Source organism: Ziziphus jujuba, chromosome 8 (assembly GCF_031755915.1).
Source record: "Ziziphus jujuba cultivar Dongzao chromosome 8, ASM3175591v1".
NCBI classification, from domain to species: domain Eukaryota; kingdom Viridiplantae; phylum Streptophyta; class Magnoliopsida; order Rosales; family Rhamnaceae; genus Ziziphus; species Ziziphus jujuba.
The window spans coordinates 25,547,435-25,568,911 of record NC_083386.1 but is presented as its reverse complement, the minus strand read 5'-3'; the positions used below and the strand labels follow the sequence as shown (position 1 = coordinate 25,568,911).

Sequence of the window (21,477 nt, the reverse complement as noted above, 5' to 3'; positions counted from 1 at the left end):
ATTAATTCTTATATAATTTGAAACTAATTGAAAAAGTATCTTTGTATTAGAATATGTTATTTATTTACTTTTTACATGAATGTGCATAACATATACGTCTCCGCTGCTAAAGCAATTCTCAGATTAATAAACTATAATGTTGACGCTCTTAACGTGAAAAAGAAGAAAAAAAAACTGACGATCATCTTGGGAGTATATGCAAGGTTGTTTTTGTTGAAGTTATGCATTGGATATATTTGTGGATATAGTTTTTTAGTTATATATTAAGGTTAATTGCATTTTAATATTTTTGACTTGTAAAATTTTGGAATTTAGATTTTTAATTTTTAAAAATAACAATTTATACCTTCATTTTTCACTTCTTAGCAAGTCCATTTAATTTCCAATTTGGTTAAAAAAAATTAGTAATTATTTTATCAAGGAACTTATTTTTATAATGGATTAGTCAAATTGGAAATTCGACCAATTTATAACAAATTAAAAATTTTAAAATCTAAATTACAAATTTTAAAAATAAAAAAATTTAAATTACAAAATATTAAAATTTAAAGATGTCAAAATATAATTAACCTATATTTAGGTTTTGGATGTGATGTTTGATTAAAAGAGAAACTTTAAATTAATTTTTTTTGAATTTGAGTAGGCTATTTAAAGAAAAAGAACGTGGGTGGACCAATGGAGAAAAGTCGAAGGAAGAAGGAAGATGAATCCCTACGCAACAAAAAATGAAAAATGGTGAGAGCAGCCATGCATGACTTTTTTGACCATATCCATATGGAATGTGATCCAGCTCTATATATTTATAGCCTTCCAAAATTCAAACATCCCATGCCTTCTTTTGGCGTTAGGCCTTCTTTCTCTGTAGGTGTCTTTCTCAAAGCTTCATTGCACTTAGGTAAGTAATAAATATGCTCCAAATGTACTTTGCCTCATCTTCCTAAACAAAATCCAGTGACAACTAATAATATACAATAATCTCAACCGGAATGTCATCATTTTGACCATACTAAACAATAATATATGTAACCTGGTTTGCTGATTAGTAGCTACTACATGGCAAATTTGTACTTTAACAACCATCTTTGGACTTTCTTTTACCACATGCTGATATGGTATTTATTATTTATTTTTTTGCCCTTGTTAAAACCTCAAATTAATCTGATAGAAAAAATGGTTTCACACGGATGTCATATATGCTATTCATCTTATCTAGTCGTTTTTAGTGCTTTCAAATTATATATATATATTTTAAGAATAAGAAGCCATGTATTTGTAGATATGTAAATATAGTACTAAACCTCTTACCTCTTCCAACCAGCAAATACTAAACATGCTTACATCATCTGACATATTCCAATTTTCAGATGGCAGTTTAACATTTTACATTTTATGAGCCCCATCTTTCAACTTTTTTTATTTTATTTTTTTCTTCTAGAAAATTTTATTTTCAAAGAAACATGATGTTTGATGAAACATTGAGTGTCGCATCCCGTCCTTCTTATTCGTCAAAAGGGAAAAAGAAAGCCGAATCTTTACCTCATCATTCATTTTTTGATTTCTTTTTCTTATTATCACACTCTCTCTCTATATATATATATATATATATATATTTGTTATTTTGGTAAAAACACACCGATCCCACATACATTTAATTGACTTGTAATGAACTTTTACATTATTTTTCCTTCTATATCACGTCGTAAACCGTTACTCTGCTAACATCTTCTCTTCATCTTCATTATTCTTTTTACATATCAGACTATATATCACTAAAAAAAGATATATCACTACCACAAGGATATATATATATATATATATATGTATATATATATTTTGGTGGGATAGAAACAATACCACCAGATCTCTTAAGAAGTACCTGAATAGTTGTGTGCAAGAATGGAGTTTTGTTTTCCTTTTCCTTCTCATTTTGTTTGTTTTTGCACATGAAAATCGAATCTAATTTTTGCATAATTTTAATCACAATCTACATCCAACTTTCACATGTACAAGATCTTTGGGTTGGCTATTCAGTATTCTGACCATGTGAGTGGAATATATTGAAAAATCCAAAATTCTTTCTTATCTCTAATTATTTCCACTTCTCATTTATATATATATATATATATATTGGTGGGGAAAGAAAGCCATCCGTTACAGCTTTTCGAAAGCAAAGAATCTTAAAAAGGCTAGGAATACCCCACCACCACCACCCCGTTTGAGGTATTTTGTTTTCCAATGAGCAGCGGATGGATTAGCCAACTGGGCCACCCATGCCCACCGACTCTATTTTGTCCACCCTTGCGTTACTCAAAAGCCATCCGCCACCTTATTCATTTACATGAGGTCAGAATTCTTGAATTTCGAAAACGTACGGTCAATATCAACCCAAATGGAGTCGCAAATTTTACTTACTGACTCATCAATTTTGTTTCTTTATTTGTACAAGGAAACAGAAATTCCAACTACTTAAATGTTCTTTTTCATTTTTTTAATAAATTACCATATATACACCATATATATATAATGAAACATTTGTCCTGTTCACTACCCAAAAGTGTGCCATGCGGGCATATACACCATTTGACTATCTGCTTGTTTGATGTAACTTCTCACACGCGTACCATCTATCCCCACACACCCAAAACCTGAACAACCTCACATCTACCCCCATTATATAACACCACAACTAGTTATCTTTCCCACTCTTTCTCTGTTTCCTTTATTTCTCTTAGAATGGCTCAGGTACTTTTACTTTTTCCAACTTTTACATCCTCTTTCTCATTCATTTTCTGGTTCTTGATTCATTTTTTGTTATGAATATTAAAAAATACATACCAAAAAAAATTGACATACACTTGTTTCCTTTCTTTTTTGAAATTCTGTTTTGTTTTTACTTCATAACAGAAGGTGGTATTGAAGATCATGACCATGACCGACGACAAAACCAAGCAGAAAGCTATTGAAGCTGCAGCTGATATCTTTGGTATATATTTTTGTTGAATATCTTTCCCTTACATCTTTGAATATCTCAAAAAATTAGAAATATTCCATGCCTCTAAACTCTAGTTTTATATATGCCATTTGAATTTGATACTGATCTTGTTCACATTTATTGGCAAATTTTATAACTTGTGATTGGGATTTTTGGTTTACAGGGGTTGATTCAATAGCAGCAGATCTAAAAGATCAGAAGCTAACAGTGATAGGGCAAATGGATTCAGTGGCCATAGCAAAGAAGTTGAAGAAGGTGGGTAAAGTGGACATACTGTCAGTTGGGCCAGCCAAGGAAGAGAAAAAGGAAGAAAAGCCAGCAGAGGGAAAGAAAGAGGAAAAGAAAGAAGAAAAAAAAGAAGAGAAGAAAGAAGAAAAGAAAGAAGAAAAGAAAGAGGAGAAGAAATAATTTTCCAAATTTTCATCATTATCAAGAAAAGAAAGAGGAGAAGAAATAATTTTCCAAATTTTCATCATTATCTTTCTTTTGTATTTTTCTACCATAGTATTTTCTTGCATTATAGAGTAAAATTTTCCCCCTGTAATTTTACCCAAAAAGCTATCTCACAAATCATAACCAGAAATTTCCCATTCCATGTTTCAATTTTCTTGGTCATATGATCTTCAGCTAGTCCATTTCTACAGTCTACCCAAAAAAAAAAAGGCAAGCAATACCTTGTTTAGTTTTGTTTGGTACTAATTAACGTAATTAAAAATTGCAATTAAGCAAGTAGAAGAATATTTGTGTATATTTAATGTTATTTTCACTCAGAAGTGAAAATGTGGAGAGGTGGCCAACTTTGTCATGTACGAAAACTGAAAATGAAAGAATTTTTTGGGTGCGCGAGTTTCCTCTTATACGTTGAGCTGCCAACTAAGCCAGGAATTCCGTGACCATAAAGAAACTGAATGAATACAGAAAAATTGATTGCCATTAATTGTATTCCTCATTTTGTTCCATTTTTCTAAAGTAAACGTTTCCCATCAAATTTCTTACTGGGCAACACCTTGAATAATGAAACTTGCAATTCATCCAAAAAATAAATAAATAAATAAATAAAAAGAAAGAAACTTCCATTTAGTTTCAGTCCATCATGTCTAACGCTTGCGTATATGTTCCTGTAGCGAATAATAATTGTTGTGTTGTGTGTACAACATTATTTGTATCTATGCGCTGACGCTGGTGAATTTTACTTATTTTTATTTACAATTTGTAATTTACATGTATATTTATTAATGAATTTTTTTATATAAAATTTTACTTATTTGTATTTACAATTTGTTTTACATATATATTTATTAATGAATTTTTTATATATATAATTTTAGTTATTTTTCTTGATGTGTAGTGTACCCAACTAGTAAATAAAAGAAAACCTCATCCTAATTTTATTATTTCAATAGACAAAATAATCTCCGTAAAATGATAGACATCGAACGAAGGGCAACCAAATTTACAGAAAAGATTAAATTCCTTCCTTATTTTAAACACACACACACACACACATATATATATATATATATATATGCACTCACCTGTTTTTGCTTATCAGATTCCAGGTATTTTTCCCTCTTCACAGTTAATCTTATCAGTTTTGAACTTGTAAACATCATCCGAATTCCAAAAACATATAACTGAACACATTTTTTAATATAAAATAAATCAATTTTTAAAAAAATTGGATAAAAAATTAAGTAAGCATTCGGAGTATATTGGTTAAATTCAAGAGAGAATGGATGTTAAAAAGAAATACAACTTTACTTATTTAAATGTTCTTAAATTTGTATGAAAGGGACATGCTACCAGTCAATGGTGGCAAACGCATGCGGTTGATTTTATTTATTTATTTATTTATTTGAAGGGAATGGGAAATAAACAATTTTTTAGGTTTTCTTTTACCCAAAATAAAAATAAAATTGTTAGGCCTTTCATGGATTTTGTCTTCTAACAAGACAGAATTGCTAGATTTCGAATGACTGCATATTAATGGGCCAACTCTGTCATGGTCCACGCTAAGAATCCATGCGCCCATAAAATATCATTAGTACATTGCTTAGCTGGAGATGACATCAACGGACAAATGCATGCTGTTTCTAGATTCCAAATCCAACTCCAATCCAAATTTAATATATAAAAGTAAAGCCACCCAGGTTGAGAGATCATACTACCAAAAATCCAAATTGTCAAATATTGTAGTTAGACTTCAAACCATAGCCCCCTTTTCTAAATCCATAAATTCATAATTCAATTTAATAGTACCTGCTTTAATCTTCAAGTTCCAGTGACGCTTTATTAATCTAATTAGCAGAAATATGAGAACATAACTACTAATTGTACCATGACTTAGAAAGCTTGAATTCTGGTTATAATCATATATTATATTTGTCCTTTCTTAATTTTCTGATCCTAAAAAAATGTCATAAACATATATAAGCCATAAATTATACTAAGACTCTAGATCTCATAATTCATCATTTTTCGAGCAGAGAAGCATACGAATATAAGTATGGTTACATGAAAAATAAGAACCAAAACGTACCTTATAAGATGATGATGCCTTTCACAGAGTATGACGGTGGCTTCTTAATTTTTCATGGAACCATCTCACTGTTAGGCCCCATGCCACATATATATGGTCATACATGCAGCCAAGAAGCCGAAAATAACGATGCCTCCATCTTCTGCTCCAGAAAAGCGCACCACAACTTCCCAAAACCCAGTAGCAAATCCAATCCCCATGCCCATGTAAAAACATGACATGTCGATGTCGTCCTCTGCGTCTCTGTTGTTTTTTTAAACATCAGTGCCATTTGTAGTCCAGAGTGTTTCCAATAAAAGGCTCGACTCATCAAAGGTTTGGAGTTGAGTGCCTGATGGAATCTGTCCTGTCAAGTTGTTGTAGGACAAGTTCAAATGTCCTCCTAGATAAACAACCGTATAATTAAGACAGAATTAAAGTTAAAAAACTTATTTTAAGGACACATAAAAGTGTTTCAAGCAATTTCCTATTTGTACCTTAAAAAAGATGATGCCTTTCACTGAGTATGACAGTAGCTTTTCAATTGTTCATGGAACCATCTCGCCGTTAGGCCTGAAGCCACATACAAGTTTGTCTTTCATGCACTTAAGAATCCGCCCATGTAAAACCATGACATTGTTATTCCATTTTCGTTTTCTAATCCTCTGTTCTTGATATCAAGATTAGTTATTACACCATCTGTAGCAAAGTTGTTGGTTAGAGGAGGACCACACAGACTGTTGCCAATAAAGTTAGAATTTGCAAATAGACTCAATATTAAAGGATAAGAGTTGAGTGCTTGATGGAATTTCTCCTGTTATAAGTAGTCGTATGACAAGTTCAAATGCCTCAAGAGGCTCATTGCTAACATGCTTCTAGTCTAATTGCTTTCATATCTTTTTCAGGAATTTGTCCTGTTAGAAGATTGTTAGACGAGTTCAATGGTTTTCGAACTTGATGGATTAGTGACTTCTGTAGGTATATGTCATATGTCGGGACAATAATTTAGCTGATGGGTCCATGTCTATGACAAGTCCAAGAATTTCCTTTGTATTCAACTTTCTTACCTTTCCATCAAAATTCAAAACTGATTCTATGAAGGATTAGCGCTGTTACTTGATATTTTTACCTCTCAAATGATAACCTTGAAGGTTGAGAAACTCCAAATAGAGAAGCCAAGAAAAAGAATATGTAATTGTGATTTCTAAGGTACAACTTATTTAGATACGCTCAAGTATAATGTCTTGTCTATCAATGTAACAAACAGCATAATAGTAGGCATAGATACAATGTACATTCCACTTGCAACTCCAAACTTAGTTACATTTGTCCCACTTTGGTAAGAGCATACAACTCTTGGTTTTTTTCTTTTATATATATTACTTTGTACAGTATAACAGACCTTCCTACAATATTGCATCCTCTTTGATAAAAAATGGAGTCTGATGTTAGGAGAACTTAATTAATAAGAGCTTGCTACATTCCAACATTCTAAAATGAATCAGATGTTCGAATGTGTTAATTTTGATATTTATGAGGTATGCTTTGGGAAAAATTAATAAATAAATAAATAAAATGTAAAATTTTACACTTAATTTCAAAGCAACGTGAAACCATACCTAGCATCCAAATGATCCAATAAACTCGCATAAACAACAAAGGTTGAAGAGAATGCTTAAGGTTCTTTGAGTTGAAAATCTCCCAAGAAAAACAGATAACAGGTATAAGGGATGGAAAAAAGACTTGAATCAATGGGATAAATGTAAAATATGTTGCTCAAGATTATTAAATAGAAGAGACAAACAAGTAACTTAAATAAAAAATAAATAAATAAAAGATGACGTGTGATTGTGATGTCAGCATTTGCAAGTTTGGATCACCGTGTGCGTATGGGGTTAAATCTTTTGAATACCTCCAAGGATTGGACCATCAAAATTATTCCCACTTAGATCAAGATGAGCCTTCTCAAATTGAAAACCCATTTTAGAATATCTTCATGATCAATGCTATAAATATTGGTGTATGAAAGATTAAGAATCGCAAGGGACGAAGGAGCATTGACATGATGATATATTGGAGGAATAATATTGAAGTATGCATGACAACAAGCGCAAGACTACTAAAGAAGTGAGTGAATTTGTTAGATCCATCCAATTAGATGCTTGTCCAAGATCAACTCCATTCATATCTAAGTACCGCAACCAGGAAAAATGAGAAAGCCACTCATTATTATTAGCACTTAAGAAGTAGGCATATCTGAGATTCAGGTTGTGCAAATCCATGAGGTGGATCATAGGAATTTAGGAATCTGGCTTTGTCCAAAATCACCGATACTCAAAATCCAAGTGTTTCAGATGTTTAAAAAATCCACCAAGGAATGGTTTAAAATACCACCCAACAACAACCTCTCATATGTTGTTTCATCGTCGAAAACAGAAAAGGGTTCTTTGATTGAAAGGAGGACCTCCCAGTAGACCGGTGATTTCGTCACAAATAATCCCATTCCCATTCGACTTGCAACAGTCCTTACCAACCCACGAAGCGAGCAGGTTGGAGGAATCATTGAGCTCCTGCTTCACCCATACAAGAGCTTCTCTTTCACTTATGATGCAACTCACATTGACTATTATTCATAGAAATGACTATTACGAACCTAAACAAATGACAGTAATTATTCTTCTTGCAGCGTCCATGGCAATGGAAGAAAGAAAGCTAGCTTGGAAAAAAAACAGCTAAGGATATGAGGATGTGTGCGATTGTGTACATTTACCTTAGTGATTCTGTTGGGTATGAAGACTTCAACCATAAATAAATAACTGACTTTTACAAATGTCAGAGTGAAGATTAATACAGACGTTGTAGGGACAAGTTTATTAACTTCATATCAGTCACAAAGACTAATAAACCTACTAGTTTTCCCCAAAGTTAATATTGGTCGGACTAGCTGTTGTCAAAAAAGGCGTTTAAAAATTGTATCTCTTCTGTTTTTATTCAATGTTGCCTGTTGGTTTAAATTTTAATTTTGTTTCTACAGTGATGTGTGGTACATTATTTCTAAATTGTTAGACCCTGCATGATAATTTTTTTGCTTGGCATGCAGCAAGGAATTCTGGTTTTGGCTAGTATTTCAAACACCAAAACACTTGGTATTCAGAAAACAGAAGCAACTGGAACAACTCCAAAATTCAAACCAGTTCGATGTGGAAAGAGACAACAGAAAAATTGACTTGGAGAAACTCTTGATATCTATACAAGTTTGTTTGTATTTTTTTTTATTTTTTTTGAAAAGAGACAAAAGAAAAAGTAAAATGCTTGTGATTTCTAAAATTCAAATTCAATATTGCTCGACCATCAAAACAAATTAATACCCCTTGGTTGGCTGTTGCACGAGTGGAAAAGTAGACAGCATATACAATTTGATAGACATGCATGGATGTGCAATTCCAAATATCTTAGTCTTGGTAAATATCACCTTTTACTCTGAAAAATCACACTTAGATTGCTATAGACTATAGTCTCACTCAGTATAAGATGAAAAGAGAATGGACTAGTATATTCTACTTTATGTAACATTACATACCTGCTAAGAAAAAGTGAAAAAACATGCCACATCTGGAAAGAAAAGTTTAAAAACTTGCTGGTAGTACACCTCAAAAACATATCTTCTTCAAGATTTGCAGAAGGCTTTGCCTATAGATCCACGTGTTTTCAAGAATCTGCTGAGAAAGACAATTATAACATTTCGGATTTAGAATGACATATCATGCTTTTTCTGTATGCTTGTTCTATCTCTTCAGATATAGATATCTATCATACTCTAAATACATGTATCAAGATTAAGAACACAAGCAAATACTAACTGTAAGCCCTCCCTTAGTCATCATGATTTGGGAGTTTAAATAGCAAGCATATCTTCTTTTACAACTCAATACCATCCTCCAAAGTTAATACAGAGAGGTCATAAGTTGAAGTAATGCATAAATTGTCGATTTAACAAATTAATGACCTAAAAAACAGAGGACCAAACATTATCTCTCACATTATGTCCAAAAATAAACAGATAACAGAGGAAATAGGTAACAATGTCGTTTCATTAGCAACCGAATGAAAGATGGTTCAAAAGAATAAAGTTGTTTTAGTAAATAGTTAACAATGTTGAGCACATTTTATGTTAGTTGGCCAACAAGAAGAACTATAGAACAGCTTTATATTGATATTTAACAAGGTTACATCCTCACTGCTTCATCATCTCAAGCACCCCAAGCAGCCCATGAAAAGGCTCAATATCTTCTTGAAGCATTTCGACTGGTATTGTTTCCATCCCCAAAAACCTTTAAGGACATAAAACAGCTGAGTTAATTCTCTTCTATTCAACTACAAATATCACACTCCATCTTATTGCTACCAATACAGATAAATATTCAAGATACACAAACCAATAATTGTTTTGGAAAAAAAAAAAAAAAGTGTTGAATCAGAAGGGAACAGAGAGTAAATTGTGTTGATGATTATGACACTTATGCTGTCATATTAACACATATATCAGATATTTGTTTCTAACATTTAGTTTCATGTTTTACTTAATTTTGGGGAAAGTAAAAATGGTTCGGTGTACTTAAAAATAATTGTGATGCAGCTTATTTCTAGGAAAATCTGTATGGGCAACACTGCTGGTGAGGTAGCAATAGTTGGTAAACAAACTCTACTTTTGTATGTGATATATATAAACTTGATGATAATAGGAAAGAGCCGCCACTCCAGATTCACTCTTTTTCGTTGTTGCGGTGTTTTTAGTTTCAAAACCTACAAATTGAGTACGTTTTCCACAATAATAAATAGAATGTAAAATCACTGGTTATCATAAAGAAAGTACAGCATATTTGCTGCATTTGAGAAACAAATTCCAGACAAGATATATACACCAACACAAAAAGACGGAAGTAATATGAGAAAATAGATTTGCAACAAGCCTATGGGTGTCCAGCTCTTTAGGAATCTGCAAGAAAATATGTGTTCTGCACGAAATTATTACATGTTGAATATAAAAAATATTATATTGTGCTTTTCCTGTATTGCTGATGTCTGGCTCTTTGGAAACCTCAAACTTCAAAATACATTTATCAAGACGAAAAGAACACAACGAAATGCTAATTTTAAAGAAGAAATTTGAATGAGGTGGTGAAATCTAGCCCTCAATTATCATAATTTGGGAGCTTAATGGGTAAAAAGAAATAAGATTATTTCCTGTTGCAACCCAATACCTCCTACAACGAGTTAACACTACTGGACTAAAAGTTAAAAAGTTATGGATAAATTAGCGACTTAACAAATGACAACACACACAAAGGATCAATCGTTATCCTACATAAAAGAGCTACTGACCTACAATTTTCGTCCTTCAGATTTGAGAATATATGGGCAAAAGCAGCACATTCCTATAGAACACACGCTTATCAATTAGCAAGAGGGATCATGATCCATCAAAACAACAGGATAAATGCTTACCATCTTATTGCAGGAGTAAACCAACTATAACTGCTTGACGGCATTGGAAACGTTGAATGGGCTAAATTTGAGATCTTCCATAGCTTTCAATCTTTGTAATGCCAAATTAATCAGGGCATGAACAAAAAACAGAGAGTCCACAGTACACCCACCACAGAATTCAATCCCTTAGTGTAAAACGATTGATGGTTTACATATTGCTGTCAAACCTCAAACCCCTGTTTAAATTTTTCAGCATGATAATGCTTTTGGCCTAAAAGAGAAACTTTAACTATCTGATATCATCTGGAAAAGTTAACTGATAAGCAAGAAGTGAAAAGTACAACTTCACCATGAAAAATATATGGAAGTGGTAATTTCCATGGAGAATTTATTGTTGAGTCGAGTACATGTTGATTGATTACAGTCTATTGTAGAGAAGAATGTGAACATACAAAATTGTAGACCACACAAAAAATAATATGAAAGTCATATCTCTTATGGACTAAAAGGACATTCTAAATGTCAAATCATTTCAAATAAAACAATAAGTATCAAAAAATGAAGTGACTGCATGCTTTGCTTTTTTACTTCATAAATTGAAGTAAGTGGAAGGCATATGGTGTCATCTCAGATAATAGTAGGTTATGTAGGGAGAACCTCAGCTTCTAAGAGATTTCTTGCTGATACTCTACTGATTTTGTAATCTAGCATAGAAACGTCTTCTATATCTCACTGATTCTCGGGCTAGACGAACATGCTTAAACATTTCCTTAATTTGACATACAAGGCCATGAGTTCTAGAATCCCTTTCGGTAACTTTCAAATTAGACAGTATGGTAGTGTATAAAATAGAATTTGGATTACAGCCTCTCTCTTTCATTTCCTGAAGCACAGACCATAGTTCTTCAAGTTTTCCTGCCCTACAAAACCCACGAATCATAGAAGTGTATGTAAATACATTTGGAAGCTGTCCCACAGAGATCATCTTATTGAACATTGTCTGAGCCTTCTCAAGCTCCCCGGCTGCAACATACCCTGTGATCATTACAGTGTAACAAACAACATCTGGCATGCAGTTTGACTGATTAATCATTAGATTCAATATTTCTTCACAAGCAGCCAAATTTCCCGCCCGGCTCAGCCCATCTATCAATGAGGTGAAGTGAAGAACATTTGGCTCAAAACCCTTTTCTTTCATTTCATGCAAAACGCGAAGAGCTTTAACAGGCTCGTTCGCATTACCATGAACATGAAGCATAATGTTATATGTATGCGAATCCGGACTGAATCCATCTCTAATCATTTCACCAAACAAGTGGTAATACTTAACCCCATTCCCTAACCTATAATTTGCGAACATTAGAATGTTATATGTTAAAACATCTCTGGAAATACCGGCAAGCAACATCTGCTGATAGACCCACTCAATCAGCTCATACCGGCTTGCCAGAAGAAGGCAATGCAATATGGCATTGTATCGGTTCCTATATGGCCTATAGTTAAATCTCTTTGATTTAATGAATCGTTCCAAGTCTTTCCTATCCTTGCCATACTCAACACTAGTCCATATCAAAATGTTAAGAGTTCGGGCAGTAATTGTCATTTCTTTCTCAATCATCTCATCAACTAGCTTGCACATTGCTTCGATATCCTCACACTCTGAAAATATCTTCAGCATAATATGATACGAATCTACGGTGTGCTTGTAATTTTCCTGCTTGCCAGACCATAAAAAAAACTTATATCCCAAGTCTGCCCACAGCATTTTAGCCGCATAATTATCTGTGTTATTTTTCAAAATACCAAAAAGCACTTCCCTCACAAGAAGCCCTGAAACCCTTATCCCCAACTCATCCAAAGCCAAATTGACATCGAACCCTGAATAATCATCTCGTTTGAGAGCTTTGAAAACTCTCTTGGCATCAATCCTCGTACTCTCCAAGAAGCTCCATTTCAGCGAGAACCGTCTCCTTGGAGGCTCTTCCCGCTCATAAAAATCAGATCTTTCACCCATAACCGAATCAAAATTCGAGCTTTTCAACCCTGTATTCATGGGTTCGTCAATGCACTGAAACCCTTCATGTCCTTTACCACCATCTAAGCTCCCATGGCAAAATTTCCGAGTTGCAACGAAACATAATGAAAATCTTCGAACTAACCTTGGACTTGATAGAGAGGCAAAGTTCATGGAGGATATGCAACTTCGCAAGAATTAACAGATCAGCAAATCCACAAAGAGCATCAGAACATTCGTGTGTTCTCAAAGTTGCGAAATAACCAATTAACAAGCACGCAAAAAGGTTGAACAGAGGCAGAGCAGAGCAGAGCAGTGAATGTTCAAAAAAGGTTTTCAATCTCACAAGAAAAAACTGATAACGGGTATAAGAGATATTAAAGGAGACAAAGGACTTACCCCGGATTTAAGAGAGTAATTTTCTGTTCAGCAACTTCAGGCAGTCCGGAGTGAAGAAAACAATGAACAAGAGGTTCCCTGAAGGGACAGAACCGCATAGATAGACGGGGGAAGTGGTAGACTAGAAAAAGGATTTTATTTTTTTTTTTAATAAAAATTATTGTATAAAATAAGGGTTTTTTACACCAATGCCCGTAAATTTTGAAAAAATGCATCAGCTTTGCCCTAAACATGGGAATGTAGCTGCAGTACGAAACTTTTAATAGGTTTAGGAGGAATAGATGATAAATACAAAATTTACAGGGTAAATTGCAAATTAGTGCAAAATTCAAAGGCATAAATATAAAAAACGCTTCATTTTATTTTATAGCACTTTTTTTTTAAAACCATTTTATTGTATAGTTATATCACTTCATTTGATATATAATATAATATCCTTATAACATAAATGATGGTTAAATATATTTTATTATATTCGTTCATTAATATACCAAATACCAAATAATAATAATAATATTTTATAATTAATTTATCTTTTAATATTACCAAATTTTGGACCTCTTAACTTAAAATATATATATATATATATATATACGTATACTTTAAAAAAAAAAATCTTTCAATTAACCAAAAAAAAAAAAAAAAAAGGTTATCAATACTAGCCAATTATATATTTATAGTGCAGCATAATGTGGTCATCCAGCCATCGCAGCCTTAAGGTGGGGCTTTCTTAAAGAGACGCTAGACCATTTCTTTTATGGAACAACATGTAGAATTTTCTCCTACATTATTCTAAGATAGACGTAGGCTTGTATATTTGTTACTGAGGTTTTTCTTTTGTAACTTAATTTGATATTAACATTGGTTTCTGTTTAATGAAATTATTCAAGCTTTTCCGTATTCTTGTCTCTCGTGTATGATATTAGAGCCTCAAGTACTCTAACGAGTTTTTTGCTCTTTTCATTTTTTCCTTCTCTGAAGCTCCCTTAATGGCATCCAATTCGATTACTAACGGATTTTTATCTTCCACCTCAGCTCACATCATAACTGTTCAGAATGAACCAATGTATTTATATGGTGTAACTACATAAACAGATATAAAGTAGGTTTGTATATTTGTTAGAGAGGCTTTCTCTTGTAATGTGATTTGGTATTAATATAGGTTTTTGCTTAATGAAATTGTTCAAGGTTTTCCATATTCTTGCCTTTCATACAAATTACCAACCTCCCGCAGCCCATCTATCAAAGAGGTAAAATAGTGAACCTTTAGCTCCAAACCCACCTTTTTCATGCCCCTGAAATGTTGGAGAGCGACAGTTGGTTTGTTTTTCAGACCTATTTCTGGAAATATAAGGATATATAAATGCAAATCTGGACCGAATATCCTCCCTTGATGTTTTGTATGCTCATAAATTCTCTCAAACATTCTCCAGTCCTCTGAACTTTAGCACAGCCTACAGGACAACATTATAAATAAAAGTATCAATGTCCTGATGGGCGCGCCTAAAGACCCAGACAACTAGTTTATGCTGCTCTGCCTCACGAACGCATTGCAATATGGCCTTGTACTTATCATGATAGGGCTTATAGTTAAATTTTGTGTTCAAGTCCATGAATTTTTTAAAATATTTCTTATCCGCGTACTTACCATAAAGACTACAAGTAGTAAGTAACATGTTAAGAGTGCGAACACTAATTTCCAATCCTTGCTCAATCACATCATCAATTAGAGTGTGAATCCCATCCATATTCCCACACTGGGAAAGTAAATTCATCATTAGATAGATGATAGGAATCTGAGGAGTGCTTGTAATTATTTTCCTGCTGCTTGCTGGACCATAAAGAAAAAGTTCTATTCCATTTCTATCCCAAAAATCCAACATTATCTATCCTTAAGTCTCTTCTTCCTCCTGAAATTCCTAATAGAACTTTCTTCACGAGATGCCCTGAAACCTTTATGCCCAACTCATCCAAAGCCAACTCAAATCAAACTCTGGACTGTTATCTCTGAGAACTTCCACAACTCTCAAATCATCACGCTTCACACACCCACAATTATCCGACAGGTTCTACAATGTCCTCCGAGTTATAGCCAAATAAGATGGAAACCACTTAACTAACCCCCGGTCAGAGGGAGAGATAAATTTCATGATCATGGTGGATATGCATTGGCACGGCTGACTCCTTACTAAGCTTAAATCCACAAATAACGGCAACAGCAAATTAATTGACACAGAGATATCCCGACAGTTAACAATCACACAAACATTTAACAAAAAGGCGACTTCAAAAAGAGCAGTAAATTAATGTCACATAAACTGTGAGAAGTAAATATTTATGGAGATTTTAAAAGGGGCAAAGAAACCAAACCAAGGACTTACCCCATCTAATAGATCTTTTAGTATTTATTTGATTTTGATTTTGATTTTTCTTTCTTTACAAGAGTTTTTTTATTTTTATTTTTTATTTTTTATGTTTTTCCCCTTAAAAACGACAGAGGTTCCTTTGCTATGGCAATAAAAGATATATGTGAAGAGTGGAAAAGATACGCTGCTCCCACCCAATAACGAGAAAGGAAAGAGTTGTTTTCCATTCAAAAAAAAAAAAAAGGAAGGGTGTCTGGGGCGAAGGGAAGAGTTGTGTTTTCTATTACTAAAACTGAAAATATGTAATTTTTTATTTTATTATATTTTATTATTTTTCATTCCCCTAAAAATCTATACTCTAATGGAAATAGTAACTATAATATGTTAGTTTTATTTCTAATATATTCTTGCGAAGTTAATTTTTTTGTTTAATTTCTAATTTTCTACATCATAGAAATTCATATTTTATTAATAATTTTATTTCTCTCTCTCATATGTCATTATTTATTATAATTATAATTATCATTCTAAAGAAATTTAAACTTAAAAACCAAAAAAAAGAAAAAAAAAGAAAAAAAAAGGAAATGTAAACTTTTGTTTTATAGCAAAAAATAAAATAAACCGCAATCGAATCCGCCGTGCCATTCGATCTAATCTTCTTTTCCATATTTTGCCAATGAAGTATGCATATATTAAAAAAATATATCTGGTGCAAAATTTAAATTAGAGCGCTCTTTTCACGGTCGTTTTGCGAATTCAACAGCATTTTATGAAAATTTAGAAAAGGCCCATATTTATTTAGAGAATCCCAATGAATTTCTTATTTTGCAGAGTATATTTTTCAATTAGGGCACCTTTAAAAAATAAAAAATAAAATTTTATTAGATCCTTTTCTAAGTAAAAAATAAGAAGTTAAATTTTATTAGATCCTTTTCCAAGATTTTTTTTATCAAACTCTTTACTTTCTATAAACAGTAACTATTAATTGCATGAAACAAAGAAATAAACAAATTTTTTTATAAAAAAAAATTGTTTGTGGTGTTGAAATTTATGTAACACCCAATAAAAATTAATATAAAATATAATAAAGAGGATTTGGCTCTAAACTTTTGAAAAACCAAACAAACTTTTTATATTACTGCATTTATAATCTTAAAAATATTAGTGCATTTATAAAAATTCTCTCCCTATATATAACTATATATATATATATATTATGCTCTTAATTTTAAAAATTCTCTCTCTCTCCCTATATATAACTATATATAAATATATATATATATATATATATATATTATGCTCTTAATTTTAAAAATTCTCTCTCTCTCTCTCTCTCTCTCTATATATATATATATATATATCATGCGCTTAATTTTAAGTCAATTTTTAATAAAATCTTTTAACCAACTCTTTATTTTAACTTTTTTAATATAAGCTTTCGGTTAAGTTCCCTCCCCCCCACCCAAAAAAAAAAAAAAAAATCAATGTAAATAGTCAAATATATTTTATTTGTATTTTTACATCATTTTTTATTAGTTGTTGAGAAATTTTACACCACTAACACACTTTCTAAGAAAAAATCTCTTTATTACTTTATTTCTTAATATACAATAGTTAATGCTCATAAAAACAACAAAACAAAGAGCATGATAAAGAATCATATTGAGAATCTAATAAAATGTCATTTTTTTATTTTTAAACATAGTCTGTAATTTTATAAAATTTTATTTTTAACTTTTACAGTCACCATATTTAAAAATATAGTCTTCAAAATAAAGAGATTTTCCAAAAAAAAAAAAAAAAAAAAAGATGGGAGGGGGGGGGAAGGAATAAGTAAGTCCTAAGTGCGCTTGGAGGAAGCCCAGGAGCAGATCATGGTCGAGGTTATCAAAGCATTTACTTCGACCTTTTAAGGTATAAAAGCATGATACAAATAGGAGGTCTTTTAGAATGCTCTTTTAAGATAAAACCATTTAGATTCATCCTATAGAGTCTCTTAATTCAAAGATACAAACATATTAAAATCTCAAAGTTAGGCTTATAAAGATTTAAATTGATCCACAGCTTTTAAAAAAGGTGAAGGAATTATAATAAGACTCGAATCATTCCAAACTAAGGATGAGCTTTTATAATTAATCTAAAAAACAAAAATGCACTACCAAGGGCCTAAACACAGCTATTTGATTATAAGTAGTGCCGGTGAATTGCAAAGCCAATTGCACCATGGAAATAAAACCATATCAAACCGTATCAAATCCCCAAAAGCTCCTCGGCAAACTTCTAAAATCACATGCACACCACAAACCCGTAAATACAATGTGTACAGGGAAAGTACACTGTTTTATGCACTTGGCTCTTAATCCAAGAATCGATAAACAGAAAAACCGACAGCTAACTTGGATATGTTAGAAAACACGTGCATCTCACGAGCAATACTTCTCAGTTGCCGGACTCCTGAAGTCTCTGTTCATTCTTGCTATTGCTGTAGTGCCCAGTTTCCCCGCCAGCAGCAGTAGCGTAACCTTGTTCACCTCCCACTACAACCAAAGGATAAAAAGAACCATGGTAACCATTTTACTCTTAAAAGACAACTTGAAAAAAAAAATAGGGACAAAAGCTCGAATATCTTACCGTGAGAGGAAGCAGTGGACCCCTGAGGTGTCTGAGATGACCGGTCTCCTCCACCTAATCCAAACAAAGAACCCATCGCACCTGTAATTTTATCAACCATGCCTTTCCCATTCCCACCCTCATGTTCTTCAGGCCGGTTCACGTATCCGGCGACCGTTTCTTGTCTCTCTTTATCAGCTTTGTCCTCCCCTGTTCCCAGCCGTCTCGTCACCTCTTCTGATTGTGTCACCTTTCCCATTGGCCGAGGCTGATCATCAGCCTTCTTCTCTGGGTCCAGTTGACGCAGGTGCAGAGAACCTGAAATGACGTCACAAAGTGCTCTGTCCTCATCACCAGGCTTCAATTTCTCAGCAAAGTAGTCCTTCACTGACACCCCTTTGGCTTTGTTCTCTGGTTCATTTCCGGTGCCAGAGCCATGCATCTTGGACATCACCGTACTCCCCGCTCCGGCAACTTTCCCGTACACCGGAGTAAGCTTCTCTGTTACTGTGGCAGCGATTTTCTTTCCGTACTCAGTTGCAGAGGATGGCTTAGCAGTGCCATCTCCACTTCCATTTGTTGCATGCGCTGCGCCATGGGTTTCTGTGTTGTCTTTGTTGCCGTAGCCGAGCTTGGAAGCGACGGCATTCTTTGCTGATATCGCTTTATCTGTGATGTTGTTTGTGGCAGATAAGATTTTATCGGTGTAACTGGTTGGGTTTGATGTATATGTATTTGTATTCGCCGATGCTGCCGCTCTGTCATTTCGATTTCGATTTCTGATGTCGTCCAAGTTTTCTTCCATTTTCTGCGGGTTTTGAGGGGTATTACCGGAATTCGAAAGAAATGGCTCGGGAGAGAACTGGTCATGGCTTCCAGTAGGTGCTTGTGTAGTAAGGCCTAGTTTTGAGTTTGGTTCTGAATCATCATGTATTTTCATTTTGTCAAAGGAGCTTAGAATGGGTGCCACTCCTACTTCCTCTGCACCTGAAATGAAACAGAGCATTAGCTAACAGAACAAAGCAATTAGCTATGATACTTGGACTAAAAGATTTTGTGGTACTAATTACTAAAAATTAATCATTTATTTACTAATTATAATGGAAGATGGTTAATTACCTGCACCAGTTGGATCGCTGACTTTTGTCTGATAATTTGGAGGAGTACGAGTTTGATGGTGAACATCCTTAGGAGCATGAGGATCCTCTTGCATTCCTTTTGGTCTTTCCAAATTGACCTTGGACTCTCCTAAATTCCCGCCTGGCCCAGAAACTAATGTCCTACTGGGATCACTGCTCTCCTTGGTATTTACTGGAGCCTTTGGTTCTTCACTGATTACTGTTGCCCTTTCAAAGTTGGAATTGGGTTTCCCTATATTTGCCTCCTGAGGAGGAACAGAAATCTTCGCTGGATCATTGAATTTGACCCCAGCTTCTTCCTTTGATGCCAGAGGATCTCCATGAGGCATGCCTGAAATTTCTTCCAGACTACCAGTTTTAATCACACTAGAATCATAAACTGCAAAATTCACCAAGTGTTATAACCCTATTTGATTTAATATTTTTATCAATTTAATTTCTACAAGCCCTCATGCTCACATTTTGAAAAAAGGCTATAATGTCCAATAATATAAACAAGAAGTCCAAATTGAAAGTGGCAAGAAATTATAAACTTAGAAAGAAGGGGGGGAAAAAAAAAGAAAAAAAGAAGGAAACCAAAAAAAAAAAAAAAAAAAAAAAAAAAAAAAAAAAAAGAAAGAAAAAAACCGACATACTTGGTGCTCCGTGGATTTCTGGGTCTACCTCTATTTTCTCGTCTTCATCATCTTCCTCGTCTAGGTCATGGTCATCAGGAATATGACCATCATGATGATAATCATAATCGTGGTCATGATCATGGTTGTGTCCGTGACCATGATTCTTGAGCGTTTCTTTTATCTTCTTCGCCTTTGCCTTTACTCTCTTCAAAACCGATGGCTTCTCGTGGTCATGCTCATCTACTTCTGCCATTGCAAGCACGTTGATAGAACTTATTCGATTAACAAAAAAACGAAAAAAAAAAGCTATACTGTATATAGTAACTAAAAAGCAATGAAATGCTTTGATTAATTGATCTCATCTTACCGGCGTGGGCTACACTGTCAGGGTCTTGCTCGTGAATATGAGAATGAGGATCTACTATTTCGGAATCCATGGTATTTTCCAGGAAGGAGAAATAAAATAAAGTAAGAAATTAGAATGAAAGGAACTGCAGGGAGGAGTTGAAGTGTTGCAGAATAGAATATAGATAGTGAGAAAAGTGAAAGACAAATATGGAACGCTTATAGAGAAAGGACGGTAGTGGGTTTTGCCACAGCTGCAGGGCTCTGGCGTCTCTACAACGAGACGCGTGTATAATAACCGACACGACTCCAGCAACTGACACGTACACCATGACTGTTTTTACACGTGGCTTGAAAGCTTCCCGTGGGGAGATAATCTTGCAGATTGGCTAAGATCACCATTAGGTGGAATTTTCCAGATGGTATTAGATCCGCAGAGGAATTACATCATTTTCTTCTATCTCCTCCAATTATAGAGCCTTTAGGGCACTTGGCAATGTATACACGGTGCTCCTGTACCCATATATATGCATGTCGGTAAAATTGTTGAAAGTTGCCGTGGCATTGGGTTGTATATGTCATTTCCTTATTTACACTTTTCCGCAAAACTACTTATTAATTTAGCAAAAGAAATTTCTTACTTTTTTCTTTTACATATATATATATATATATATATATATATATATATTTATATTGTTTTCTGATTTTTCCGTGGATGTACTCTAATATAACGTGATTGAATGTCTATTAATTCTTTATTTTTATTTTTACTAAACTCTAAGATCCCAACAAAAGTTCCCAAAATATATATCCCTCTGTTATATTTAATTTATTATCCTATAAAAACAAAATATCCTACAAAAATAAATATTATGTATAAATATATATACTTTTTGCTAATGTAAGTGACACACTGAGAGAAAGTTTAATTTATTTGTGAAAAAAATATGCATAACTAATAAACAATAAATGAATTGAGATTCGTTCATT

The 21,477-nt window shown here is 33.4% G+C and overlaps 3 protein-coding genes across 15 annotated transcripts; 1 reads left to right on the top strand and 2 right to left on the bottom strand.

Annotated features, from left to right (window-relative positions):
- Nucleotides 1–2,627: 2,627 nt before the first annotated feature.
- Nucleotides 2,628–3,595, top strand: LOC107414482 (heavy metal-associated isoprenylated plant protein 39). The gene is made up of 3 exons (XM_016022610.4): nucleotides 2,628–2,742; nucleotides 2,905–2,983; nucleotides 3,156–3,595. The coding sequence occupies exons 1-3, from the start codon at nucleotides 2,734–2,736 to the stop codon at nucleotides 3,398–3,400; spliced, it is 333 nt and encodes a 110-aa protein (XP_015878096.2). The 5' UTR covers nucleotides 2,628–2,733; the 3' UTR covers nucleotides 3,401–3,595.
- Nucleotides 3,477–13,744, bottom strand: LOC107414480 (pentatricopeptide repeat-containing protein At3g60050). 9 transcript variants are annotated; one of them, XM_060819671.1, is made up of 5 exons: nucleotides 13,411–13,623; nucleotides 10,893–13,198; nucleotides 6,008–9,841; nucleotides 5,532–5,913; nucleotides 3,477–4,626 (listed from the first exon to the last, which is right to left on the bottom strand). In XM_060819671.1, exons 1-2 carry the CDS (start codon nucleotides 13,506–13,508, stop codon nucleotides 11,686–11,688), a joined length of 1,611 nt encoding a protein of 536 aa, XP_060675654.1. In that variant the 5' UTR covers nucleotides 13,509–13,623; the 3' UTR covers nucleotides 3,477–4,626; nucleotides 5,532–5,913; nucleotides 6,008–9,841; nucleotides 10,893–11,685. The 9 variants fall into 9 exon arrangements, 8 of the variants coding, with proteins under 8 accessions (XP_060675654.1, XP_060675658.1, XP_060675659.1 ...); XM_060819675.1 differs by having other exon boundaries at nucleotides 3,477–3,896; XM_060819676.1 differs by lacking the exon at nucleotides 3,477–4,626 and adding an exon at nucleotides 5,057–5,289.
- A 4,134-nt stretch (nucleotides 13,745–17,878) lies between these two features.
- On the bottom strand, nucleotides 17,879–20,686 carry LOC107414479 (low-temperature-induced 65 kDa protein). Of its 5 annotated transcripts, XM_048469817.2 has the most exons (6): nucleotides 20,510–20,686; nucleotides 20,161–20,388; nucleotides 19,506–19,904; nucleotides 19,321–19,373; nucleotides 18,408–19,212; nucleotides 17,879–18,313 (listed from the first exon to the last, which is right to left on the bottom strand). In XM_048469817.2, the coding sequence occupies exons 1-6, from the start codon at nucleotides 20,577–20,579 to the stop codon at nucleotides 18,216–18,218; spliced, it is 1,653 nt and encodes a 550-aa protein (XP_048325774.2). In that variant the 5' UTR covers nucleotides 20,580–20,686; the 3' UTR covers nucleotides 17,879–18,215. The 5 variants fall into 5 exon arrangements, with proteins under 5 accessions (XP_048325774.2, XP_048325769.2, XP_048325771.2 ...); XM_048469812.2 differs by having other exon boundaries at nucleotides 18,408–19,373; XM_048469814.2 differs by having other exon boundaries at nucleotides 18,408–19,373; nucleotides 19,506–19,865.
- Between the last annotated feature and the right edge of the window lie 791 nt (nucleotides 20,687–21,477).

Excerpts from the sequence above, each read along its gene's own strand:
- LOC107414482 (XM_016022610.4), top strand. Across the intron at positions 2,984-3,155 it reads AGCTGCAGCTGATATCTTTG|GGGTTGATTCAATAGCAGCA; the intron begins GTATATATTTTT and ends TTTGGTTTACAG.
- LOC107414480 (XM_060819671.1), bottom strand. The coding sequence starts at position 13,508 with ATGCGGTTCTGTCCCTTCAGGGAACCTCTTGTTCATTGTTTTCTTCAC. Across the intron at positions 13,199-13,410 it reads ATTACTCTCTTAAATCCGGG|TTGCATATCCTCCATGAACT; the intron begins GTAAGTCCTTTG and ends ATTCTTGCGAAG.
- LOC107414479 (XM_048469812.2), bottom strand. The coding sequence starts at position 20,579 with ATGGATTCCGAAATAGTAGATCCTCATTCTCATATTCACGAGCAAGAC. Across the intron at positions 20,389-20,509 it reads TGACAGTGTAGCCCACGCCG|AAGTAGATGAGCATGACCAC; the intron begins GTAAGATGAGAT and ends TTGCAATGGCAG. Across the intron at positions 18,314-18,407 it reads GTCCACTGCTTCCTCTCACG|TGGGAGGTGAACAAGGTTAC; the intron begins GTAAGATATTCG and ends CTTTGGTTGTAG.